We start from the raw sequence: 12,988 nt of genomic DNA on the forward strand, positions 1-12,988 counted from the left end.
TACAGACCAAGATAGCTAAAAAAATATATCTTAGGCTGGTTGTACACAACTCCATTTTCGTAAAAACTAGTCAACCATAAAAACGGATTGCCACACAAATTAACAGCCCTCAACCAACATGTGACTTCGCTTTATACACTTGCCCCAGAAAACACACATCGGCAGGGAGAAAACTGAAGAAACCAATGTGAGATTTCAGCAGGAGTACTTAAAGTGATAGAAGTAGCCTTCAAGATTGCTTGCTCTACACACTTACTGGAAAGCTTCCACTTGATACTGATTTTTGCCGTAGTATTCAGCTTTAGCTCTAGGTAATGTCTGTCCATCACCACGGGTACCTCAGTTTGCATCTCCTGGTACAGCCACCACCCCCCCAGGGTGTTCAGGTAAGAATTTTGTGAAACGGTGTGAGCTGCAACACGAAAAAGCCGAGGCTCTGGAGAACCGGGGTTCACCCCTCTGCTTTCTTCTGTATCCTTTATTTCCATTTTACCGCTTCCCTTCCACAAACAGAAATTTCCTTCTCACTTGCATCAGTATTTCCATTAAAATATACTGAAATACTGGATGCCACGTTAGATCAAGAGCTTTGCTGAATTTCACTGTGGTTTGGTGTCAGACTTACGTGTCCCACAATAACATCTTTTGCACCAGATCCTACTACGAACAGGTGTTCATCCACCTGTTTCACTGCCCTGCATGAAATCCCTGTCTCACAGAGCAGGCATCCAGGAAGCAAGTGACCAGCAAACACCACGGAGCCCTACCTACCCTTGCAACATAGGCCAAGCATTCCACAGATTTCAATTTCGACACAGCTAAGTTTAAAAGTCCTCAGTTTTCTTTTTCTCTTTTAATCTCTTATCCACTTTCCGAAGCGTGCTGCTTTTCCATTCCCATTTTTGGCGTATTTTTTCTACAGCTGTCCCTCAACGCACGTTTACTTTTTACTGTCTTTTGGCAAACCACAAGTAAAGAGAGGTGGATTTTTCTTCTGCTCTGCGTCAGAGATCAAATTTGGAGAAAACTAAATACAACCTTTGGCTCTTTGAAGCTAACTCTGCTTCTTTGCCAGAATCCCATTTTTCAAGTTCCTAGCGTCCACTTTCCTAACACCGCTAGTCTTTCCCTGCTCTGTCACTGTCTCTTCAAAGCCAACGCTCGTCTCTTAACAACTCGTCTTTTCCTCACCTCTTTCTCCCTTGAAAAATCTAACTTGTGACTGCAACTCAGCCGCCTTCAGCTACATTTTTCAAAGACACCATTGTCTTTTTTGGATGCGCATCAAGCCCAGCTCTATCTCCTCTGACACAGCCAGTCCCCAGCCTGAGTCATCTGCCTGCCTTGTGCTCCCACATCCTCCCTGCCCCAGTGCCGGGAAGCTCCGTGCCAGCAGCCAGCGGTGACTCAGCCTCTCCTCCCCGCTCCCTCATCTACCACCGACCCCTGTTCTCCTCCTCACCAGCTCCTCCTGGCATCCTAACCCTGGGGTGCCAGGCTCCAAGCTCTGGCCGAAAGCTGCTTTCTACCATTCTATACATAAATAAGAATATTTTATATTTTTTTTTAAGCACGTTTTAGCAACCTCTTAATCCCGCTTAAATCCACATTTCAGGACCCAGCTGCAAAACTCCACGCTGACTTGCTCAAATCAGCCCAAGGGTGAGATTTGCACCTCTGCCCTGGACTCCGCAGCGCAAACGGAGCTTGTGCTTGGATCACCCCGTTATCAACAACAACCCACAGGCTCTGGCTGGTGGTAAACTCCCCGCTTAAGGAAGCGCAGATGATAACCAGAGAGCTGGGAGCACGCCAGGTCCGGAGCATGCACCCGAGGTCCCGTCTGGTCTCCAGCCTGCCACCCACCGCCATCAGGAAGCAGACCGGTTGGGAAATCGCATGCAACTTGAATTTTAATAACGTCACCTCCCTGAATGACACAAGCTAAGCTGACAAAATCCGTCTCCCGTCCCCACCAAGCTCTTCGTCAGCCCAGCAAGAGATGCCGGGTGCACATTGCTCGCTCTCAGAGGCTACGTATCAGCACTGGCAAAATTCTGCTGCCCCTCTGGGGTGCCACTGCCGAGGAGAAAGATGACTTCCCTTCCCTACTTCTCCTTTCCCCTACTAAACACTATAAACATGACCAACTCGTTCCAGCACCACCACTTCCAACTGGACTAGGAACTGGCTTCTTAACAACTTGCTTTCCCCACTTCCAGCTGAAGGGATGAGCCTTCCCTCTCCATGCCTCACCGATGCCTCCCATCTAATCTCTTCTTCCTCTCTCCCAGCGCTTCAAATGTGCATGCTTTTACTAGATTAATGATGCTGTATTTTGCCATGGGGCTGTGCTGTACAAAACACAATGATGCTGTGTAAGTAGCACCAAGCAGGGCAATGCAGGAGCAGCTGCAAAGTTCTGATCCTATAGGTTGTCCACCAGCATCCTCACTGCTAGTCCAGGGCAAGAGAAACGGAGACTCGAGGCCACTGGCATGGTCCAGGAGAGCCTCTTGAGCTCATGCTGCCTACTAGGAGAGATGAAGGCTCGCTTAGAGGCAAGAAATATTTCAGACTAAAGTCAAAGTGAGGATTTGCTCACTTCAGGCTTAACGGAGGCCAAGATTTACTGCTCCAGAAAAGCTGGAGAACGTCAGCTCACCAGGTTGGTTTTCTTTTGTCTGCTGAGCTTCTCTCTCCCAGCGATACCGGTAGTGTTTGAACTTTCAGCAAAGACACGAGGCAAAGCATTAATGAAAATGCAAATGAGCAGAATATTTTTTTCAGTAATAAAACCAGCTGTATTTTGGGAACTCTGGTGCATGCCTTGTGGCCTCTCTCTCACAGGACAGATGCACTGTGCCATTTATTACTAACTCCAATCTCAAACCACCCTTTTTATAGCATAAGGATTGTGTCTCATTTGGGCACATTTATTTCTCGACTGCCCCAGAATAGTCTAATAGGCACCTGGCTCTGCGCGTCTCGCTTCCCCTGACTGAAACCTGAAGCTGATTTATTAACTGCAGAGAAAACACATGGGCAAGTACCGTTTTTACTAAAAAATTCATGTGCGCTCTTATTCCTGGAGACAGCTCTAGTTCTCTGAGCAGCTCTGTGCTCCTATGCAAAACTGCCCTTTCGCTTCCTGATCTTTCGGCCCACGCCTCGGTATTGGTCACAAGTTACCACCCTCTCGGATCGCAGCTCCGAGACCTACACCGTGTGCCTGGCGGCCTCCGGGTAATTCCCAGAAGGCAATCATTTCTAACACCGAAATAACCCTGCCCAAACTGCTGGTCTCAGAGGACAGACTGGTGATTCACCAGTGCCCCAAAAACTGAACAGCCTCCACCTACACGCCATCTCCCCCGAGCAGGGGGAGCACACGGGGAGCTGCGATGGCTGATTCTCGCTCCGCGCTCTGAGCCTGCCACGCTGCCTGGGCGACGCTGCTTGCTAATACCGCAGAGAAGCGTTAGGGAAGAAGGCAATAAAAAAAAAGCTCCTAGACACTGTGCTGGAAGTCCCAAGCAGCAAGCGACAAGAGCAGGTCACTGGCGACAGGATTAACCCTGTAAAGGTAAAAAGCAATCTTAAGAGGTGTCAAGCGCCTTGGGTTTCTGCCAGCTCCAGCAGCAGCAAGGAGTGCTCAGCACCATGCAGGCTCGAGCTACGCTATTTCCTCCCTCTTGGCGTTTAGGTCTTCGAAAAGCAAGACTTTTCCATCTCCTCCTGCTCTTTGTGAGGCCCCAGCACTGTGCTCCTGACATGTCACACCCTCCATCGGACTCTGCTGCAGATGGGAGTTGCCCTACGGAGACCAGTCAGTGTTGTTTTGGGCTGGGAAGGGGGAAGGGGGTGCTCCAATCTTGTTAATTTTGGCTTTCCGCTTCACAAAGGTGGCAGTGGGGTCATTCGGAGGAGTTGGGGTTTTTTTTGTTTTTTACAATATTTTGTGGTATAGCAAAGTTTTTACATCCGGATTTTTTTTATTTTTTTTTTTTTTTTAAAAAAAACTTTATCGTACCTTAAGTAGTAGGAAATAAAGATATCGAAAAAGAAAACAACATTTGCAAAACCACGTAATATTGTAAAACAAAAAAAGGCGGGACTTACCTGAGCCCCTAACAGGGCACTGGGGTCTGCAGCGGAGGTCTGTGGTGGGTGTGACATCGCCAGCACAGTGCATGCCGGGGCATCGCACAGAGAGGCGGCCAGCGAGCCTGGGCTTTGCCGAACTTGAAAAGGAAAACAAAAGCTAAGTCAATGATGTGCCCCTGAGCTCCTTCCTAACCTGCTGCTATGCGGGACATCCAGCACAGGAGTCTGGGGGGTGGCACTGGGGGTGCCACAAGGCACCAGAGCAAAGAGCCGGAGACCAGCGCTTGCCACGCGACTCGGATCTCTCGAGCATCCAAATGCACATTTCGGCGGCGAAGCACAAACAGACTATCAGAGAGCACCACTGGGCTCCTGCTCTGCCAAAAATCTGACTACTTATCTTTAGGTTCCCAACTGTGTGTTTTTGCACCTCGCTCTATGCCCTAAGCTTTCCTTTCGGCCTAAGCCTCTCCCCTGGTTTTCTTTCTTCTCCTCTGTAACCACTCAACCCTCCTGAAGACCTGTAGATGAAAAGCTCTATGCAGAAAGCCCACTGGATGTAAATGAAGGCAGCAGCTAATTCCTACATCTTCAGAAAAAAACCCCAATGTTCTGAAAAAAGGAACAATTGGAAGGTCTCTCTGCCAGGCTCTGACCACTGTCACCTCCAACCGAAGTGTAAAAGACTCCCCAATACTCAACCAAAGAAAAGTGATGGTTCATAAAGCTGAACACACACACACACACACACGCATTTATCAGCATGATCCATTCCGGGATGGGCAACAATGCCTGTTTTGTTGTTGTGAGTTGTTTCTGGGAAGTTTCCTTTATTCCTGGGTTGAATGTGTGTTACGTTTTGGTTTTGTTTTGGTTTTTGTTTTTTTTTTTTACATAGACTCATTCTCTCCAGGACGTTTCTACAGCAGAGCATGACTTGCATTACGCCCCATTCCAGCAATCAGATCAGTGCATGCGGATCTCAGCCCACGCAGTGGCCCGCGGACTCCAGAGGTCTCAGGACAAGCGGATCCAGCTGCAGGACTGGGACCTTAACTGTGAGCTCCAACATCCACGCTCCAGGTCAGGACTCAGTGTTTGCAAGGCAATGCAGATGAGACCTGCCTTTGCTCTTTGGGTTTTGTTGGTTTTATATGTTCAGCAATCCCTCATCTTTTTTTTTTTTTTTTTTTTTAATTATTTTCTTACCTCATCTTTTATATTAAATCGCGACGGTTCTTGTCTGCTTCGGTTTGACCTCCTAACCCCATAAACATCAGGATATTCTTCCCACATCTGCAAAATAAACAGACCATCAGAAGGCCTGCTTTACCCCAATTATTTCTGACATTTTAGAGAAGTCTGATGGCAAATGTGTTTGTTTTTTTTTAAAATCAACACAAAACCATTACGGAATCAGCAACCAGTAGATGGACTCTTTAAAAAACTGGCTGAAAAGGATTATGATTATTTTGGGGTATTTGGCAACACTCTAAAGCGGCATGTTTTATCTCAGCATTGTCTTTATAGTGGTCCACCTTTCTACCAGGGTACAAATTACTCTACAGCTCACTCAGGCGGAAGGACAGAGGGCTGAGATAGCCAGCCCTTTGCAAGCAACAGTGCTGAAGGTAAGGAGGCAACACCTTGGACGTGGAATGAATGAATGGACGTACCAACACAAAGGGACAATTCACTGTCACTAAGAGCTTCCACCACAATTCCCTTCTGCAGGGAAAACCCCACCATGTGCCCGACGAGCCCGGTGACGAGACATCGCCAGCAGCAACTTCAAAAGTGAATTCTGTGGCCCAACCTGGATGGCAAATGGACTGGGGGCACCCTGTCCCTTGGGGACGCAAGGTGGCAGGACGGCCAGGTTCTTCTCCTGAATGCACTGATGCGAATGCGGTCTGGCAGCGCGGGACGTGCGGACGTGCAGAGCTGACTGCTGGGAACGGTCGTGCTCTATTTGCTGTAACCAGGCCCTAAGTAGCGTAACACACTGCGTACACCAGCACACATTTGTTCTTGCTGGATGGACAGGAGAAGGGGGAGACAAGAACTGATGCCCTGAGGGACATGAACGCAGAGCTGCGTTGGTGCCACAGGACACCCAAAGCTTTACAGGGCAAATACAAACCACCAACGTGCCTCTCAAACACCTCCACTAACAACCCCTTCCTCCCTCAGCAGAGCTTATCCTCATACAGTTTTGTAAACCTCTTCATTCTTCTCCTGCTTCTCTCTCCCTCCGGTCCTCAAACCTCTCTGCAAGCCGCTGGCAGGAAAAAGAAATCAAAATACACCGCCAGATGCAGCAGCAACTTGGGACTGAAAGCGTGATGAATACAAGGCTGCAGCCCAGCAATTTTTCTGCTGCTGTTAAAGGAGTAATGGGATAACACGGCAACAGACAGATTGCGAAGGTGTATCTCTGCTGGGCATGCGAGTAGAGAAATAAATTCACATGAAAGGAAAAGTCAAAATACTCCCCGAACCATCTGAAGAACTTGGGTTTTTTATCTTTTAAATGGCACAGTTTTTGGATGAGGGATCAGCTCCCATGAGAAATCTGAACAGCACCTAATGCAAATCAACCTCACCTTCATGGGTGTATCTAGACAGAAATACAAAATAAACAATAATATAATAATTAATTGCATTGGTTATTCAAGGGGAACAGGTATCAACACGCCTAGGTTAGACCTAGCTAAGGAAAACACCCATTAACAGAGAAAAATTAAGGAAGGGAGAGGCTCTCTTATTAGAGGGTGCCCTGACCTTTTCATGTTTCATCCATGCTAATTATCACCCTGAGTATGGATGCGCTCCCTCATAGGATAATTTTAATGTTTATTGTTAGGGACACGCTCATAGAAGACCATAGAGAAAGAGAAAACTTCCTTCAGTCCCCACTTATCAACAATAAAACTGAAATTTTAATATTGTGTTACCACAACTGCCTTATAAACGTACCCTTCCTTGCCAGCTTGAACACATGAGATTTAGCCGTGACCGGAACCAACAGCCTGGAGATTCCTGAGAGAGAGAAGCTGGTAACAAAATCCTTCACTCCTCCCTTGCAGGTAGGTGGGGAGCACAGGCTGAAAGCAACTTTCTCCGTAAAACTCACTCGTGAACAAGCTGCGCAAAGTGCAAACTACAGCTAAGACGAACAGGATAGTTACACACCACAAGCAAACAAAAAACATCCCTGACCTAACCTGATTTTCCTCCCTCCAAGCAAACTCGGTTCACCGAGTTCCTGTTTCCAAACGGGTATCTGAGCTCCTCTTTCTCACCCCACACTATGCCGTGTTACTCAGGTGCCTCCATCCCTCAGGTAGAGCAGGTGACCAAGGCACAGCTTCGGCACTGGGCAGGGGCAATGCCAACCAGTGCGACACCAGCCACGTGCATTAGACACCTGCAATCCCTCTTCCTCCCGCGCAGCAACAGGCGGAGGGCAAACCTGGCTATTTGAGGGGGAATTGCTAGATGGTAGCTGGGAAGCTGCAGAAAAAAGCACAACAAAAAAAACACTGTTCTGGACCTAAAAATAATAAAAGTTAAATAGCTTTTTTTCCCTCCTCCTCTTTTCCTTTACTTTTTTCAAAAAGGAAGACAGTGACGGAAACAATCCACAGTGGCCCAAACGCTAGACAAGCCTTCTCCTGATTACGTATCCTATGGGGGAGCTTTACCACTTCTGAGGGAGAGACAGGAGAGAGGAGTGAAAAGACAAAGGGAAAGGATGAAATGACAGGGTCACGTATTGATGACCAGCACCTGCCCTTCATTCGCACCAGTCAGCCCCATCGCTACTTAGCTGGTCCCCAAAGGGTTGTCCCATCAAACACACAAGCTCCCGCTCACAAGGGTGACACCAGCAGGACGCAAGCACCCAGACCAAACAGCCAACGAGTGATGTGGGGACACCAGAGGCCGGGGACTGTTTGGTCAGTGTGCGGGTGGCAGGGAAGTTGAAGACAGCTTCGTTAAGGTCCTGCTGTCTGCTCTTTCGTGGTGGGAACAGAGGTAACACGGCTTTGCAGAGCAGCAGGGGCAATACCTTTTTAACATCTGCTATCCTTTCCTTCTTAGAGGCCGGTTTTTCTTTGGTTTCAGGAGGGGTCTGCTGGGATTTTGAACCCGTTGATTCACTTTCGGATTCAGACTGACTTTCAGAGGACTCCGAGCTGCTGTTTGACTCGCTGCCCTGCTCGCTGCCCTGCTCGCTTTCAGACTGGCTTGCAGAGTCAGAGCCAGAGGCTTCTTCGGATGCCGAGTGACTGATGGTAGAGAAAGAAGAGATTACATTTTAACTGTACCATCACACCTTTGAAATACGCAGTGAGCAAACCTGAGCCACGTCCCAAGCTACAACGATAGGCTTGGAATAGCCTAAATGCAAGCGTGAACCGCGTGGTCCCAAAAGGGCAGATTGAAGCAGATGCGATTCCTTCCCAGGACAGACACGAACACACCGGCAAGACTGCAGGCTCCAAATCACTGTACGGTATCTCCTGCTCATCAGCCAAAACAAAGAGAGTGGTGATAACATGAAGAAAAGCATGAATACCACCAGCACAGGTCCTGCAGGGAGGATCTGGCTCGCTCAGAGCAAGGATAAGGTATATTGGGAGCTGCAGTGTCCAGAGACCATCCTGCTACATTAAAGATAAGCAGCTGTTCTGGCATGGCTCTCCACTACACCCTAGTACAGCCAGTGGTTCAAAAATCCGACATCCAATTTCTGAAAAGGGGCCAGCAATAAATACAGTATGCATGATATTATATATTACAGTGAATATCACGTTTCTTGCAAAAAAAAAATCAGTTCAGCAACAGAAAGGCGCTCCCACAGGCACGTGGTCGGGGGAGTTCCCGTTTAAAGGATTACACCAACGCTGTGCAGACTGCATGTCTCTAGCATCCGATAACGGGGGAGCAGAACAGCAAATACATGTATTTATCTTTGTTTTTTCCCTTTACCTTCAAAGGAGTTAATATACAGATTATTCACTTAAACGCAGGCTCCTCAACAAAACATAGAGAGGTCAAACTATTGTAGGTGGCCAAAATACTCAAAATACCTTTGCCCAATCACCCCAACATCTATTTTTCATTTCAAAACCCAATTAAAGAAAACGGAAACCTCATTACAACATATAACATACATGCTAGTCAGGCAGCATTGCAAACCCCACTCTGTCACAAACCCAAATGCAGCAGGGCAATAACAAAACTGCAAACTTGCTGAACAAGGAGCGTCTTTTCCCAAGCCAGCTCCTGCTCCGCCGCTGGATGCTTTTGTAATATTTAAGGGCACGCTGCAGGTATAACACCGGGAAAAGAAGAGTCAGGAAAACTTTGCAGAGGGAAATCAGATTTTTAATTTTTCTCCTTTTTGGTACAAAACTACAAAAAGTAACAAGACACATGGGAGGCGCTGCTCGGATTTCACAACTCAAGAAAGAAATAACACAGAGACAAAAAAAGCAAAAAGCAGAGGTACAATTACATAGAATTCTTCAGAAATCAGTGCGCTACAGAGACGGCATCACCAGAGCCAGCTCCTATTCACAGGTACATCCACAGGCAAATAGGGCTAATTTACACCATGGAAATAAGCTTTTTTTTATTTACTCTTAAATCAATTTCTTAAGCTGTCTGTGAAGCGTGCGAGGCCGGCTGCAGCAGCTCGGGGCCGGTGCAGCTGCCGGCTGGGTGGGAGCGGGCAGAGGGCGGCAGCCGAGCGCTGCAGGAGCCGGCTCCGGAGACGCCTCCGGCAGGCAGGCAGGCAGGCAGGCTGCCGCCCGCCATCTTACAGCCATCCCTCTTCCACCATCTTGCGATCGCCTGGCAGTGGCGGCTGCCGCCCTGCTGTGGGTCTGTCGCAAGTCCTTACGCTGGAAGGGCGCAGCACACGCAGGGGAAACACAAACAGCGAGAATTTCTACGGCTGAAGTGAGAGAAACGGAGGCTTTTCAGGAAGGAGCGGAGGGCAAGCCATCACTGATGGCTGCTGGTTTCATCATCCCAGCTCAGTTTCGAAGGAGACGGGGGGTAACGGCATCGCTCCCTCATAGCAGGGCTGGAAAATCGAGTTGAACTGCCACCCTTCCAGGCTGCATGGTCACTCCTGCCCGTCCCACTCCTACCTGTGACAACCAAAGGCACAGCCCCACACAGAGCCGTCTCGCTACACCCTGCCGCCGCCTGTCCCTTCCTTGCAGTCCCCTCCTCTCCACCATAACCCTCCATCGCTGTGCCCTCCTGCTACACCCCACCACCAGCGTCCTCCATCACGTCCCGCCCTGACACCCTCCGCACGGTTGAGCACATCCATGGATCTGGTGATGTCTGCTCCCAGCATCCCGCTCAACCACATCGCTCTGCAACCAAGTCTACTTAGAGAAAGTGACGAAACTTCTCCGTTAGAGAAATTTCAGAGTTTCATGGTTGGTTTTGTTTTTTTTCAAGAAAACCAAGGGAATTTATTAGGAAACATTGCCACACCACTTAAGGAGACGACGCTCCAGCAGCTCTGGGGCCAGCCGGTTTCCACGGGCAGGGCTCAGCAGGACACCGTCCCACAGAGCCTCCTGCAGGGATGGGGACTCGACCCCCACAAAAGAATGGGATCTGGAGGCCTCCAAACCTCTACTGTCACAACGCAAAGTGGCAACATCAGGCTCTGGTTGAGTCGTGCTGGCGTTCCATGTTCCACGGGGACACAAGAAAGACGAAGGCACTTTTCTTCTATCAGATTTATTAGCAATAGCTGGAAGAAATTATAACAACCCAGGCTAGACTGAGGCCAGACAGCTTTGGCAGTATTTGTTTAAAGGCAGAACAGTAATTAGTGGCCTCCTCCCACTCTGGAGCTCTTTTGTTTCTCAAGGCCTTAAGCTTTATTTCAAGGACACAGCCTTTCTGCACACTGATAGCCATAATTAACGTGCTTTATCCACAGCATTACCTGGACACTGTAATTCTTTTTTTTCCAAGATGTCAACCATGTCATCTGAAAAGAGGGTGAATTCTCTAGTGACAGAGAGATGACACACACATCTGCATGTACAGGTATGCGCATGCTTGCCCTACTAAGGAAAGAAATGCAGATGAGAAGTGGTATGTCCTTTCGAAGGCTGTTACAAATAATTCTTTTTTAATAAGGAACCTGTTCTCCAGGCAAAAGGATATGTGCTTGTCTTTATTTCTACATTGATACAATAAAAAGGCTAATTCCATAAAGCAATCCTTTCTAAGTCTCACCGAGACAATCAGGAAGCATTTCTACCTGCCAACAGAGTATAAAGGATTAGCAACATTAGATGTCAAGTCAGGCCTTACACTGTACATAACTGGAGATTTAAGTCCTCTTTTCAGAAGCTATTTTTGGAATATGCCCTGCTTTAGTGCCCCTAAGTTACATCCAAACAAGACCTACTTTCAATTAAACTGTAAGTGGGGGATAAGCTGTAATCAATTGTGACAAAAATCACCGTTCAGCCAGTCCACCCCCCTCCAAATTCAGCAGAGAAATACCCCTGAACATCAAGAAAGCTACAGCTGGACCTTTGGTAACTCCCTTGAAGTGAGAAACTCCTATAAAAATTAAGATCTGCTACGGCTCAGCCAAATATGCTCCCCTGGTTTCTAAGAAATACTTCAGGCTATAATTCTGTTTTAATTAAGAGTCTGCTCCTGACTTGTGGGGGAAGAAAACTAAATCATCCCTTACCAAGAAGGGCACGTTTCTTCCAAGAAATAAGTAGCTGAACGGCAGCGATAAGACCCTTTACAATCAGGCATCTCTGTTTACAAGGCAATTACCGTGTGCCTGAAGCCTCCTGCCTTAGCGTTTAATATTTCACATATGACTTAATTTTATAGGGGATCATTGCTAACAGCAACAAAACATTTTATAAGCTCTCAACCAGTACAAAGATCATGTATGTTTCCAGAAGGTGTAAGACAAGCTGAAAAAATTACCCAAATACACGTATCTGGAACCAAAAGCTGACAAGAGAATGGTTTTAACAGGGACCAGTCTGTCCCAGACTTTAAAATTTGGCTTTTGATGGACAGAACTTGAATTCAGCCAGGGAGGATTAATGACCCAAGACCCTCCCACAAGCCAAGCTCCTCCTAGCTTTAGGAGTTGTGAACGTTTTGAATCTAAGCAAGTTTGAATCCAAACAGCAACGTTCCACCGGGCTTTGCAAGCTCAGCAGGTACTCAGCACCAGCAAAACCACCCTGAGCAGGCTCGAGAAGGTCCTTGGCATGAATTCCCAGGGATGGATAACACCAGGGACTGGACAATATCAGAAACCAAATTTATTGATCCCCTCAGCAAACATAACACTTAAACTCTCTGTGCTGTTGGACACAGCTTCACATGTTCTGTGGATAACTGACACTCCGGTGCCCATTCCCGTCTTGACTCGCTGCCACCGAAAGGCCAATGGCAGGTAGCTGGGAGACCCCCCTCACATCTCCCACGCTTCCTCACTCTACAGCTCACGTTCCCAGTACTGACCTGGTGCTTATGCCAGTACTGACTGGGCTGCTGGACTCCTCCATGAGCCACTTGAACTTGTTAACACTTCAGAAGACGAGCCCAGAGGAACAGCAAAATAGGTCTCTGCCGGCTTAGCAAAATCAGGACCAAGCCTTTACAGGAACCAGAACAGTGGAAGTATACCACGTTTGGTAGCACAGACGAGTTACAGAGGAGAAAAGACGCAAATTTTGGGGCACCCCTGGGTCCTCAACGCCCCTCTCTGGCAGAGCCAAGCCAAGCGTCTGCAACAGCTCAAGCATTCCAACTCCACGGCAACCTTCAAACATCCAGGGGGTCATGGGTC

At 48.0% G+C, this 12,988-nt stretch overlaps 1 protein-coding gene and 1 long non-coding RNA gene across 12 annotated transcripts in view; one reads left to right on the top strand and one right to left on the bottom strand.

Annotated features, from left to right (window-relative positions):
• CHD2 (chromodomain helicase DNA binding protein 2) overlaps positions 1–12,988 on the bottom strand; it is a 92,511-nt gene that overhangs the window by 34,217 nt on the left and 45,306 nt on the right. For 8 of the 11 annotated variants that reach the window (XM_054214817.1, XM_054214816.1, XM_054214821.1 and 5 more), the window contains 2 exons: positions 8,183–8,402; positions 5,317–5,403 (listed from right to left, as the gene is read on the bottom strand). In XM_054214817.1, coding sequence (XP_054070792.1) covers positions 5,317–5,403; positions 8,183–8,402 — 307 coding nt within the window. Of the gene's footprint in view, positions 1–4,122; positions 4,245–5,316; positions 5,404–8,182; positions 8,403–12,988 lie in introns of those variants that run through there. The other 3 variants (XM_054214823.1, XM_054214822.1, XM_054214824.1) reach the window with 3 other exon arrangements.
• On the top strand, positions 3,467–6,814 carry LOC128915036 (uncharacterized). Its single transcript, XR_008468494.1, has 3 exons — positions 3,467–3,586; positions 5,006–5,190; positions 5,657–6,814. It is a non-coding gene; the product is annotated as an uncharacterized LOC128915036 (long non-coding RNA).

Source organism: Rissa tridactyla, chromosome 9 (assembly GCF_028500815.1).
Source record: "Rissa tridactyla isolate bRisTri1 chromosome 9, bRisTri1.patW.cur.20221130, whole genome shotgun sequence".
Classification (NCBI taxonomy): Eukaryota; Metazoa; Chordata; class Aves; order Charadriiformes; family Laridae; genus Rissa; species Rissa tridactyla.